This window comes from Mustela erminea, chromosome 20 (genome assembly GCF_009829155.1).
Source record: "Mustela erminea isolate mMusErm1 chromosome 20, mMusErm1.Pri, whole genome shotgun sequence".
NCBI lineage: Eukaryota > Metazoa > Chordata > Mammalia > Carnivora > Mustelidae > Mustela > Mustela erminea.
The window spans coordinates 20,085,650-20,099,499 of NC_045633.1; the positions used below are offsets into that span (position 1 = coordinate 20,085,650).

The 13,850-nt window shown below is 53.7% G+C and overlaps 1 protein-coding gene across 1 annotated transcript in view; it reads right to left on the minus strand.

The window, feature by feature from the left end:
- Positions 1 to 635: 635 nt before the first annotated feature.
- SEC14L5 (SEC14 like lipid binding 5) overlaps positions 636 to 13,850 on the minus strand; it is a 41,593-nt gene continuing 28,378 nt past the window's right edge. Inside the window, exons 11-16 of the mRNA XM_032328264.1 lie at positions 13,196 to 13,367; positions 9,157 to 9,291; positions 8,004 to 8,138; positions 7,251 to 7,478; positions 6,174 to 6,352; positions 636 to 4,315 (exon numbers count right to left, since the gene is read on the minus strand). Of these exons, the coding sequence (XP_032184155.1) occupies positions 4,207 to 4,315; positions 6,174 to 6,352; positions 7,251 to 7,478; positions 8,004 to 8,138; positions 9,157 to 9,291; positions 13,196 to 13,367 (958 nt within the window). The 3' untranslated portion in view covers positions 636 to 4,206. The remainder of the gene's footprint in view (positions 4,316 to 6,173; positions 6,353 to 7,250; positions 7,479 to 8,003; positions 8,139 to 9,156; positions 9,292 to 13,195; positions 13,368 to 13,850) is intronic.

The following is a 13,850-nucleotide window of genomic DNA, read 5'->3' on the forward strand; positions in this document are numbered from 1 at the left end:
ATCCACACAGAACCTTAGAATGTGACTTTCTTTGAAAGTAGTTTTTGCAGATGTAATTAGTTAAGGATCTGAAGCTGAAATCGTACTAGATTGACAGTGAACCCTGAATCCAGTGCCTGGTGTCCTTACAAGACAGGAGACACACAAAGAAGCTGTGTGAAGACAAGCAGGACGAGAGCAATGCAGCCACAGGCCAAGGCATTCCCGGTGACTCCAGAAGCTCCGAGACGTAGGAAGCGTCCTCCCCTAGTGTTAGGAGGGGCACCTGCAAACGCCTTCATCTCAGACTTCCGGCCTCCAGAACAGTGAGGGAATCCGTTCCTGTTGTTTTAGGCTAACCAAGTGTGTGGGAATTTGTTACAGCAGCCCTAGGGAACTACTACTGTATGTCTACGCTTTATATATAGAAATGTTGTATTTTGTATGCGTCCCCTTTCTACCAAGAACCAACTTGCAACCCCTTGAGGGTGATACCACCCCTGCTGAAAATACTTTTGCATCTTATAAACAGCAGCAGAGTAACTCCTGAAGAAGCCCAGGGAAACCCCCAGGGTTTTAGGAGGTAGACAACTGAGGTATATCTGAATCGAAAACGTTTAATGCTTTTGGTTGGAGCAAATGATCAGGCAAACGAGGAACATCGTGTTTTATTGACTGAAATAGAGTGTTTGGAACAAAATTATGGTATTCTCATCAAACAATTCATTTTACAGGAGGAGCAATTCCAGAGTGCGGGGTGGGGTGGGGGAGTTCTCAGAAGCCCCGTATTTCAGCCTGTAGAGAACATTCTCTAGCCAGTCGGGGACTCCAAATGATGCTCTTCCAGATTTAGTGGATTTGCTCAGAAAACACAAGCAGTTGCTAAACGGGAGAGGAAGAGGGAAATTATATCCCGACACCCACTTTCCTCCAGATGCTCGTGGTGCCGAGCCTTCTGTCCCAGGAGAAACAGTGACAGGCGGGCCTCCTCCGGAAGGAGTCTGGAGTGTTTGGTTGAGAAGCCGTAAATCATCAGGCTAACCTCTGACGTTTATCATGTGCTTTCTGTGTGCTGGGCGCTGGGCTTGTGGACTCTACAGCTCCTCTCACTTGTCCCACGACAACCCAGTGAATGAGGTAGGCACATCCCCATTTTACAGATGAGGAAACTGAGGCACAGGGGCGTTAAGTCACCTGCTGGAGGTTACACAGCTAGTGAAAAGAAGGCTGGGGTTTGAACCCCACCCTGTCTAAATTTTAGGACCCAAGCTCCTAAACACAGTGCGTGGGCAGGATCCTTTTGCTAGTGGGTTGTTTCTGTCCTGGTCACAACAGGTTAATGAACAAGAGGGAGAAAGAAACCAAGCCAAGGAACTTCCAACCCTGAGGTTTAGGGAACTACAGAAGCCAGGAACTTGGCAGCCCTTGGATTTTTAATTTCACGCCATCCAAAGGTAGGAAAGACCTACTGATTGATGAAGCTCCAGCTTGGGCCCCAGAGACCTCCAGCGAGGGAGGGGGGACTACAGCAGATGCCATCATGGCTGTCTGCTGCTTCTGTGGCCCAGCTTCCCTTGTCCTGGGGTGATCTGCTCTCTCCTATCCCACTGCTGCTTCTGAAGGAAATGGCAATCACAAGATCCGCAGCCCCTTGGCCAGTACATCTGTAGGAGTGAGCACTTTACTCAAACAGGGCCAAGCAGAGGCTTCTTTGGGATTTGAGATAAAGAATTCTCTCAGCCTTAGAGATTGTGAACCCTGTGGTTATAGACTTGGGGCTGCTGACAGCCACTTTCCCACTAGGCAGAGGAGAGAATGAGACCAGCCTGAAAAGAGATACAGAGCTAGGAGGCCTGGGTAAGGTTGAGAGGATGAGCATATGAGCCTGAGGATACTATGCTCCTGGATCCAGCCAGACCTGAAACAAGAACGCCCTTAGCCATCCCAGTTACAGGACCCAGGGAATTCCCTTTGTTTGCTTAAGCCAGTTTGAGCTGGAGCCTTCTCATGGGAGAAAGAATGAGCTCTCCGGAGAACTGAGAGGGCCTGAGGCTCATCCCTTTTTTCCAGGCTGGAGAGGTCACAGCAGATCCAGGTTCCAGTTCTCAAGCCAAGTATAACCCCAAGTCAAGGAAAGGCTTCTCCATCCTTCCCTGGTGCTAGTCCTAGACAATTAATGTATGGGGAGTGCTAGGGCAGCTTAGCCCAGAATGCTTCTAGGGCACAAATGGGTTTTAGAGGCAGGCGAGAAACTCATCTAAAGACTGGTGCAAATATCTCAGACTCCTCCGTGATTAATGCCTGGTGACATGGGAGCAACTAGCTTTGAGAACGTCCCCCGTCTCCCCCTACCACTCTCCCTCATGTGCACACACACCTTGATGCAGGATGCAGTTTTGGATTTTGTTGCTATACCTGAGGAGCAAACAGAGATGGATGAGACTCCCTCCCTGGAGGGAGAAGGATGTCTCCGAGAAGGTAGCTCCTTCTCTCTGCTCCAGGCTGGGGGTGAGGCCGGTAGGCAAGGAAGTCCTTGCCCTCCTTGTTCCATCATGCTGAGACCGCATGGAAGCATCAAGCCCATGGTTGCAAGCCTACCCCTTGGGCAAGGCCCAGTGACTCTGGGTGTTGACCAGAGATGACCCCCAGCTGTAAGGAAGGCTACAAGGGAAGAGTACCATTAAGCCATCTGGGCCCAGATTGGCCCCCCAGCTGTCGACAGAGCCATATTTGTGAGGTCCCTCCCAGGCAGATAATATGACAGTCACAGTGAGGGGTAGGGTAGGGACCGGGGTAGCCCCATCAAGGACCACAGTTGTATTGCCTTTACATGGTAAGAGTGGCCCCGTTTTGCCAACAGTCCCAAATGCCTAAGGGAAGCTGGACAGTTGGATTTCTGTATGAAATGCCCCCAAGTTTAAATCCCTCTATAGGCTAAACAGGCTGCCAGTTAGTAACCTCTGACTTGTTGCCCTTTTGGAAGCCCAGGAAAGGAAAGGAGACGTGTCCTCAGCCCCAAGGAGACCCCAAAGTTTTCCATGCGAGAACTCAGGGAAAGTCTGTCAATATTGAAGCTGGTTGCAGGGGTCAGGTTTGCCCTGGGGTGGACATAACAAAGTCACAATCTCCTCCTCCCCACAGGGGAGTCCTGGTGCCATGTTGAGATCCTGGATCCAGCCTTGCCTGAAGCAAGGACTCCTGGACTGGCCAGTTGAATGTGATCATGACTGGTTACCCTTTTGAGTGGGTCTCTGTGACTCACAACCAAAAAAGTTATAATTAAATTACTCCAAGGAAAGAAAAGGACCTCCAGAGTTTAAAGACAGCCAGAGATACTTCATCCCTGCCTGGGCCTCCCCACCCTCCTCAAGTCAGTGGTGGTCAGGCTGCCTTCCTAGCCAAGTGCTGGAAAGATGGGTTTCAGGCCTGGGTGGGTTGCTCCCCACAGAAAGTGACCCTGTAACTCATATATCTGCTCAGCACACATGTCTTGGGACACAGGGCATTGCTTTGGAGTCAGTTGTGAAAGTCATTTCTGCCAACCCAGCATTCTTTCCCTCTTCTTCCTGTGTGGCACCCCAGTATTCCTAGAGGCAACTTCCTTATGCTTTTCAAACCAGGTGGCTGGCGTCAGGAACAGGCATTGGTCCAGGTAGACCAAGCGCTGAAACCCCATCTCGGTATGGTAACTGGCCCAGATTGGACACAGGACCCTGTTGGCCAATCAGTGTTCTCTGGTCCCCTGGCAACTGTGATTGGTTCAGAGACCAGTGTGGGACCCAGGCAGGCTGATTAGACTCCATTCTGGGAGCTTGGATGGAACTTTGGGAGACAGAGGTTCTCATCTGCAGCTGAGCTGAGGGGAAGGAGGGACCCTAGTGGTGGTGGGGTCCCCTGCATGGGGAGGGCACCTGAGAAGGAAGCTGCCCCCAGGAAAGCAGAGCCAGGAATGGAGAGGGGATGCTGAGCCCGATGATATCCCTGAGCTCCCGGATCAGGCAGACCCAAAGGTGGCCCAAAGGTGGGCTTTTCCTTACGTGAAGCCCAAAGAAGATCATTCCGTCCTTGCATCCTTGAGAATGCGTGAGCTGGATCATTGCCACTGGCTCCAGATGCCCCAACTTAGTCAGTGTCCAGACCCAGGGCTGCAGCCCACATGGTCCCAGACCCCATGGACACTTGCAGACCTGGGAGGTAAGCAGGCTGCCCCACAGGGCTAAGTCCCAACTATCTGGAGACCAGGGGGCTGCTGTGGGACTGGCCAGACGAGGAGGAAGTGGTGGCGCTGAGCTGGGAGAAACCGCTGGTGCAGGATTCCAGGCTGGACATGGAGCCCCTGGGGAGGAAGGGCATCACACACACATTATCTTCTGGTGGAGACACGGGCTTGGGGCCCCCACACAGCAGTGGAAAAGCTGGTGATGCTGCAAATGAGGCCCCAGGGCCCTTTCCACGAGGCTGGTAACCACCCCAGGCACAGAGGGCAAGTGCAGAGGGAAAAGCAAGTGAAGCTGTGATGAGAAACAAGGCTCCGCCCATGTTCCTGCCCCACCCCCAAAGATCCCCACCTGCCGCACACCATTCAGGGGCTTCCATGAGCTGGGGATCTAGCACGGCCCAGAGGGTGCCCCACGGCCTGGGCAGTCCCCAGCCCTATCTCTAGCCTAGGCCAGGCCCCTCATCCCATGTTTTCACAACAACACTATGCTGAGACCTCCGGCACCTCCCAGCTGTGTGACCTTGGGCAAGGACACAGGCTGGAACATCTGCATGGCATCCACTGCTGTTCATAGTTACATGCGGGTGTGATAGTGTGGCCTCCTGCTCCCTGACTGCAGCCCCTTTGTGTCTTGTCCCCCAGGGCCCAGCCTAAGGCCTGCCTACTGAGGACAGCCAGGAGCTAGCCCTTGACCTGGTTCTCTGTGAGCTGTTGAAGGTCAGGGCTGCAAGTCCCCACACGGACCAGACCAGGCAGGATGGCAAGCAGCATCTGGCCCGCCCTTCAGCGGCCACCTGCCCTCCTGAGGGAAGCAGCCCCTGGATGCTTGTATCTACAGTGTCTGTCCCCTGCACTGGTTGGTGCCCAGTACCCAAAACAAGCTGCTTCCCAAAGAGGAAATCACCAGCCCTCCCATGCTGTGGGGTTCTCTGTGGAGTAAAGACACTGGCCCAGTATCTCTCACACTAGGCTGCACTTGTCCTTAGGGTACTTGGACCTGCACCTGGCATATGGATACAGATGCACACCCGCCTGGAGCCTTGATTTGACCCCACGGTAAAGAATATAAAGCATTAATTTTAGAAGGAAACTAACAGAGGGACTCGGTGGTTCAGTCGAGCCTCTGACTCTGGATCTCAGCTCAGGTCTGGATCTCAGGGTCATGAGTTCGTGTCTCATGTTGGCCTCCACGCTGGGTGTGGAGCCTACTTTAAAAAAAAAAAAAAAGTAGGAAACTAACAGAGCTATGTCATGAAGCAGGAAGCAAAATGACATTTGTTTTTAAAAGATAAACTGTAAAGCCGTGAAGAAACTGCCAGCTCCATCTCGTCACCCTCTGCTTCAGTTCTGCTATCAAGTGCTTTCTGTATGCCTCAGGGAAGGGCAGGCTTCCACCAACCACTTCGTCCTGATGACAACTCCGGATGCGGGGGTTTCAGTGGCCCCCGTTTAACCGGTGGGGAGGCTGAGGCTCAGACGGCTGAAGTGACTTGCTTGAGGTCACACAGCAACCAGGAAGCACTGGAGGTCTTAGCCACTACTCTCTCAGAAAGCAACACTTGGGGAGAGGTGTCTGCGAGACACTATTCTAGAACGTTCTAGAACAATCCGGACCCTGTTTTATGGGTTTCTAGGAGTGAGAGGAGGTCCAAAGAGGAGGGCTTTGGGCTCTCCTTCCCCCTGCCATCAATCTGGTATATTGGGGTTCTGTCCAGAGTTTCATTGGAAGGGGACATTCTGCAGCTGAAGCAGGATTTAGACATAGCATAGGATCCGACTGCTCACACGGGTGCTGAACCACTGGCGAATTTTAACTATACCCATGCTGGGGCCCCGCCCCTGGATAAGCTCAAAGGCAAGTGGGAAAAATGAATCCAATGTCAGCCAGCCTAGAAGGAAAGAGCCTCGGAAGTGCTATGGGTCTGGCCTGGAGGAGACCGGGGGTGGTGGGGGATCCCCATCCAGCCCCTCCTACCTGAAGTCCTCAGACGCCAGCACCTCGTAGTAGTAGAGGAGTTTGCACTTGGGGCCGGGGCTGTGCAGGGCCGTCAGGACGTCCTCCACCCCCGGGAGGCTGCAAGCTGCATTCCCAGGGGGGCTGTGCATTTGCCACTGGAGCAAATAGATGCCAGGCCACCGGGTCACATGGGAGCCCTGAAACACAGCAGCCCTCCCTGAGGCTCTGGTCCACATGGGGATGGACGGGAGCCCCTTGCCAAACCAATCCAGGGCCTCCTGACATATCCTTGACTCCTCCGCCGTTACCCCCCTACCTGTGGAGGCTGAGAGCCTCCCTCTGATCTGGTGGGAGTGGAGGCCAGGGGGTGGAGCTGCGGTTGCAGGAGAACAGGTGCAGGTGGCTAAACACCTGGATTTTGTTGGGCTTTTGTTCTGCTGCCCCAGGAGGGATCTGGGCAGGGAGCTGGCAGGTTGGTTAAGGTTAGTGGAGGGCCTGGATGGTGAGAATGGAGGTGTTTGTTGTTATAACTTCAGGGATTATAGAGGGGCTATATAGGGTGCTAGGGGTGCTGGTGTGTGAGGTGCAGGACAGCCTGCTGCACAGGGACCCTGGGTGGGACCTGCCATGCTCACCGGAGCCTGTTTGTACAGGGTGGGTGAGTGAGCAGGGCTGGTGGTCTAAGACTTGCAAACACTGGCCTCCAGCAGCCTGTGAGTAGAGGCGGGGCGGGGTGGTTCATGTTCCAAGACACATCTGAGTTCTGTTGCCAGTGTTAGAGCATCTCTAACGCTCTAGGTTCTGAAACTAACACATCAGAAATCACTGGGAGAGGGTAGGGGGTGCCAAGTCCAGGCCTCGTGCCCAGAGGTTCTGAGTTAGGCCCCTGACATGGGGCCTGGCAGTCTGAGGCTTTGACAAGAGTCCCGGGGGATTCTGAGAATGGGGTCCTGGGGTCCCCAAAGTCCTCAATCTGCCTAGTTCTTTCTCCCTCACTGTCCTACAGGGTCGCTGAGGTCAAGGACCAGAACCCCAGCACACAGTGAACACTCAATCCTGTACGATGAATGAATAAATGAACAAAGGAGCTCAAACCTGGATGCTCTCTCCTTCCCGGCAGACAAGAGGGGCTTCGACACGGCTGTAATCCACACCTAGGACCCAGCCTTTGTCCATCAGCTGCCCACCGGCCCTGGCCCCCGGCTCCTGGCGGCCAGGCTGGGGCATCTGCTTGCTGTGGTACAGGCTGAAGACCACGTCCCCTCTCAGGATGTCAAAGTCCCAGGTGATGACTGATTCCCCCTCCAGAATCTCCACCGCAACCTGCATGGAGGGTAGGGGCAGAGTCTGAGAGTCCCGTCTGGAATCCCACCAGGAGTGGGGAGCTGGGATGGGGAGGTCAGCTGTAGGAAGTGCTGTGGGCTGCCCACCTGGGTTTCCAGTACCCACTGTGGCTGTGGGGAAGATGGGCTGCTGAAGCCCCCAGCTTCCACTGTCTAAGAACTGCTCTAGGGAGATGCACCTGTCTCTGTCTTGAAACGGCTAGGAGGTCCCACCCTGTCGCGGGGTGGGTAATCCACAGCCAAGTCTGACAGAGTACAAAAGGTCTGTCTATCTGTGGTGCTCTGCACAGCCCAGGGCTCCCCTCGGGTCAGGCTGGGCGAGACTCGGCGGCACCGCCCCTGTCCTTACATCCGCCCCCACGCCCACCCTGCCCCACCTCTCCTTACAGGTTTCTGCTAAAAACTCATCCTGAACAAGAACCCTGGCCTCAGGCTCTGCTTCAGGGGACCCTGACCTAAGACAACACCCCAGCCCAGTGTGCCCTCCCAGGCCAGGTCCCGGCACCTCATGGGGGGCCCCTCGGAGCACGCTGGCCGACTGATAGGTCTCTCTCCACTGCCGCAGCTGGTCTGTGTGCTCCTGCTCCTCCTCCATCAGATAGAGGGACTTGGGGACCAGCCCTCCTTCAGGGACATTGCACTGGGAGACAAAGACAAAGGTGGCAGGCCTGGCTGACTCAAAGAAGGGTGCTCTGTGACCCCTGAAATTGCACTTGTCACAGTGACCTTTTAGTGAGTAGGGAACCAGGCTCCATGACCTCATTTACTCTCCAGGAACCACAATGCAGTAGGAGCTATTATTCTCCCCATTCACAGAGGGGGAAAATGGAAGCTCAGAGAGGACAGGCCACTGGCCCAAGATCACACAGCAGAATGTGGCTGAGCCTGGGCACAAACCCATGTTTATCAATCCCCTCCTGGGCTCATGTCTCTTATTACCATGCTGGACTTACAGGCCCATTTGCTAAACATAAGTTATGCATACATATCTCAACAAGTGGAAAAAATGGGCAAGCTTGGCAGAATTCCTAGGAAATGCCTTTCTTAAACTCAAAAATCAGGTAAACTTGGAGTCTGGTATTCTGTTAGAGATGGAAGAGGGGCCTGCCTTCCCATAGCCAGATGAGGTAAGACTGTCCTGACCCAGGGTCTCCCCTTTCTGTGTCACCTCACCCCCAGAGGCAGGCAGTAGAAGGAGTCTGTGGCTGCCTCCCCTTAAAGCAGTTGGCCGATCTTCCCACTCCGTGGAGCTGTGGATTGGGAATAAATCCCTTCGGGTACACCAGCTCCGGGGGGCCAGACCATTGGGCTGGGAGTCCCCTCTCCCGGCAGCAGAGGGCGCAAAGTCAACAGGTAAACTCTGATTGCTGCCTAGCAACATACTGAATGGGGAATACCAAGACAAACCTTTGACTGGCCTGGTCTCTGCACTTCCAGAAACTTCCATCTGGATCACTATGTTTGAAAAAACCAAGGTAAGGTCCCTCCTTGGGAGAAGACTCACCTCTCTTGGGGGCAGCTTTGAAAACAAGGCCTGCCACCAAAAAGAGAAAGTGTGACCTCTCCGGGTGTCTGCACCCACACTCACAAGGGTGGGGCCCCACTCCAGCCTCGGTGGACCTCTGCAGCCCCACCCCATGGCCTGCTGCCACACTCACCACACACTCTCCCCCGAGGAAGTCAGGGATCACTTCTTTATCCAGGTAGTCCACGAGGCCTCCGGGGCCCTGGTAATTGCTGCCACTGTAGATGAGAAACTTCTGCCTGGTGTTCTCATTGATGAAGGGGCTGATCTGAAGTGGGGGAGAGGAGACAAGATGGAACGGGGTGTTTGTTTGTTTGTTACGTGGAGATGTAACACATCACAAAGAATTAACCACTTTATTTTACTGTTTTTTTAAGTTTTAATTTATTTAAGCAATCCACCCAGTGTGGGACTTGAACTCGTGACCCTGAGATCAAGCATCACATGCTCTTCTGTTCCTTTTTTTTTTTTTTTTTAAGATGTTATTTATTTATTTGAGACAGAGAGAGCAAGAGTACACGTGCACAACCCAGGGGCAGGGCAGAGGGAGAAGGAGAAGAAGACTCCCCAGTGAGCAGGGAGCCCAACACCCGGCTCGATCTCAGGACCCCAAGATCATGACCCAGGCCTAAGTCAGACGCTCAACAACTAAGCCAACCAGGAGCTCCAACGTCACATGCTCTTCTGTCTGAGCCAGCCAAGTACCCAGAATTAACCTTCTTTTTTTTTTTTTTTAAGATTTTATTTATTATTTATTTGATGGACAGAGATCACAAGTAGGCAGAGAGGCAGGCAGAGAGAGAGGAGGAAGCAGGCTCCCTGCTAAGCAGAGAGCCCGATGTGGGGCTCGATCCCAGGACCCTGGGATCATGACCTGAGCCGAAGGCAGAGGCTTTAACCCACTGAGCCACCCAGGCGCCCCTGGAATTAACCATTTTAAAGCAAACAGTTCAATTGCTTTTAGTTCATCCACTATGTTGTATAACTACCACTTTCCTGTAATTCCAAGACTTCTCAATACCCCAAAAGGAAACCCCATTTCTTTTACACATTGATACACATCAGCAGTCCCTCGCCTTGCCCCTTGCCCAGCCCCTGGCAACCACTGATCTGCTTTCTCTCTCTATGGATTTGCGGGTTCTGGACCCTTCGTAGAAATGGAAGCACACGACACGTGGCCTTTCGTGTCTGGATTCTCTCACTCAGCATTCTGGTTCCCTGGTTCATCCACATTGGAGCCCGGTCCCGCCTCATTTCTTTTTATGGCTGAGTAATACCGCACTGTATGGCTGATGCCGTTTCATCGACCCCAGATAGAAAGTATTTGACCACTGAACTCAGTCGGTTGTTTCTCACGGCACCCCCCACCCAGTGCCGGCGTGGTACGTGACGAGATCTGTAGCTGCGGCAGGAAGGAAGGACTTGATACTGTCGGGGCACGGGCCAATTCAGCAAGGAGGGGCACAGGTGGAAGACCGACAGGGAACTGGGAATGCCACCTGTGTGTGCTCACTGTCCTTCAGCCTCCGTCCTGGGAAGCGGTCCCCTGCGGGCCTCGACAACTTGGCTCCACGCCATTGCCTTTCCGTCTGGTGTGGCCACTGGGCGGGGCTGGGGCGCAGCCGCAGGAGATAGGGGGTAGGAACAGAGAAAGAGGCCAAGGTACTTCTTCCCCCACTCCCGCCCACCTCAGTGCCCCAGACACCCCCACCCCCACTCTGTTCCAGCTCTCGTGGGGTTCGGTAACTTTGTCATCCCCTCTGCTTGTCCGTCCAGCCCCCGGGGGTGGTCAGGGCTCACTGCAGGGGCTAGCTCCAAAGGCCTCTCCATCCTGCCCACACCTCTGCAAGGAGTTCTTTCATGTCACGTCCCCACTAAGCCACTGGGGTGAATCCCACTTCTGGCCAGAACCCTCAATGGCTCCCACCACCACCACCCAGTATCCATCTTCTTAGAGGTCTCCAAACAGCAAGGGAACTTCATCTTCACAAAGATCAGGATATTTCAAGATAAAAAGCTTTAGGAGCAGGTCCTGCCCGTCCCTCCCACAGCTCCTGCTCTCTGGCCCAGCCCCAGCAGAGCCTTGAAGTAGCCACAGGAGCCAGAGAATGTTCTGCCCCAGAAGTCTGCTTACATCCCTTCCTGCTGACAATCCTCCATGGCTCCCTAGTGTCCTGGGACAAAGCCCACCTTCACCACAGCCTGGACTTGGCAGGCACTGGTCTCTGAACATTTTCCCAGCCTGTGCCAGGGCTACCAGCCCTTTTTCTTTTTGCTCCAACCACTCCGGACTGGGTTTTCTGGTTCTCAAAAGCATCAAGCACAATCCTGCCTCCAGGCCTTGGCCCGTGCTGTGTGGGTTGCCTGGCCCGTCCTTCCTCCCCACCCTTCCCTGCATGACTCTTGCTTCTTCCGAGGGTCTCAGCCACAAGTCACCTCCTCTGAGGGACCTTCCTCAGTTCTCCAATCTAAATTACCTCCCTGCATCACCCACTGCCTGACTTAGCCTCTCCAAGAACCCTGGCCATCCTCACGCACAGGGTTCTTGGAGAGGCTAAGTCCCAGGTTCCCTGTGACAAGTCTCTTGTCACAGGGAACCATGAAGCATTGGCTCGTGCGGGGTTATCTGCTTTATCTCTCCCCACCCGGTGACAGTGGTGGGGAGACACAGAGGCTGGCTTGTTTACTCCGAATCCCCAAGGCCTAGAACATGTCTGGCACATAGTAGGTGCATAATGAAGCACTGAATCCACTTAACTCTCGAATGTCTGTCTGACTGAACCTCAATTTGTATTAGAGGTTCTCTGGTTTTCTGGGATGCTGAATCTTCAGAGGGGGCCTGTGGACCAGCAGCAAGACCCCAGGGTTTCCAAGTGCCAGTGACAACCTGCTCATGGTGTTGAGATGGAATCAGCACATTGTGACTAGCCTATTTTTTTTTTAAGATTTTATTTATTTATTTGACAGAGAGAGATCACAAGTAGGCAGAGGGGGAGGCAGAGAAAGGGGAGGAAGCAGGCTCCCTGCCGGGCAGAGAGCCTGATGCGAGGCTCAATCCCACAATGCTGGGATCATGACCTGAGCCAAAAGCAGAGGCTTTAACCCACTGAGCCACTCAGGCACCCCGTGACTAGCCTATTTTTAATGGAATGGAATAGAAGAGTGAAGAGGGTAAAACCATCGCTTGCAGATCTGTTTCGTGTGTGTGTGTGCGTGTGTGTGTGTGTGTGTGTGTGTGTGTGCGTGTTGGGCTATAACATAATGTATATTTCTTACTGTGGGTCTTGGATAAAATGTTTTAAAATCCCTTCAGCAGGGACGCCTGGGTGGCTCACTGGGTTAAACCTCTGCCTTCAGCTCAGGTCGTGATCTCAGGGTCCTGGGATTGAGCCCCGCATCGGGCTCTCTGCTCAGCAGGGAGCCTGCTTCCCCCTCTCTCTCTACCTGCCTCTCTGTCTGCTTGTGATCCCTCTCTCTGTGTCAAATAAATAAATAAAATCTTAAAAAAAAAAAAAATCCCTACAGCAATAAATAAATAAATAAATATTTTAAAAATAAAATAAAATCCATACAGCACAGAATACCAACACTCCTTGGAGCCAACTCACAGGAGCCCCGGGGACACTGTACTCTCCTGAGTGCGACTCCAGTGTCCACAAGCAGGACAACAGATACATAAATCCTGGTCCACCCATATGGCAGAGTCATATTCAGACATAAAAAGGACTGAAGGACTGATCTGAGCTACAGCACGGATGAATGGGTGATCAGCACGCTCAGTGAGACGCTCAGTGAGAGTAATCAGTTGCAAAAGACCTCGTATTGTATGTCCCACTTATGGGACAGACCGAGAACAGGCAAATCCATGGAGATAGAAAGCAGCCTCACGGCTGCAGGGAGCTGGGGAGTGGGGAGCAGTGGGGCTGCTAATGGTTACGGGGCTTCCTTTTGGGGTGCTGATAATGTTCTGGTGGGATGGTTGCACAGCTCTGTGAAATCTACTAAAAACCACTGAATTCAGCACTTGGAAAGGGTGAACCTTATGGTTCATGAGTTCTACTTCAATAAAGCTGTGACTTAGGAGAAATGACACGGAACAAGCAGGCAGAGGGACCCCCCCCCATCTCAGCCATCTCTGCCCAGCAGAGGCCGGGCCCGGCGCCTGCTCTCACCAGCGTCCAGAGCACCGGGAAGACGCGAGGGGCTCGCACGATGAGCAGCCGGCCCAGGGTCTCGGGGTAATTGTCCTCCACCACCTCAATCATCCGCAGCAGGGCCTTGACCCCCGGCCGCCACAGGTGACGCATGTTGAGACCCTCCAGGTCCACCAGGCAGGTCCAGGAGCTGCGACAGAGACAGGCCACTCATTCCAGCTTGCTCTACCACCTCCCAGGGCTCCTGACCCCCTCAGGAAGTCTCGGGGGCTGGCAGACAGGAAGGGATGGAGAGACTCAGGAAGGCAGGGTTGGGAGTGGAGGGGCAGGACAGTCTTGTGGAGGCTACCATCCCTGACCCTCAGCTGGGGAGGCCATGCGGTGAGAAGTTCAGTGCCTGGCCTCTGAGGCTAGACACCTGAATTCCAGTGTCACCTCCGCCCCAGAGAGCTGTGTGACATGGCCAACTTCCTCACGAAGACAGTGGCAGTGACACTAAGGGTCCCCATCTCGAGCAGTGGTTAGGATTAAGTGAGATAGTATGTGTAAAGCGCTCCGCAGGGACGGGCCAGAGCAGCACTTGATAAAAGCCAGTTACTGCTACCAATTGTGCTGACTGCTAAGAACACACACTCCAGAGCCAGATGGCCTGGATTCGGATGCCAGCTCTGCC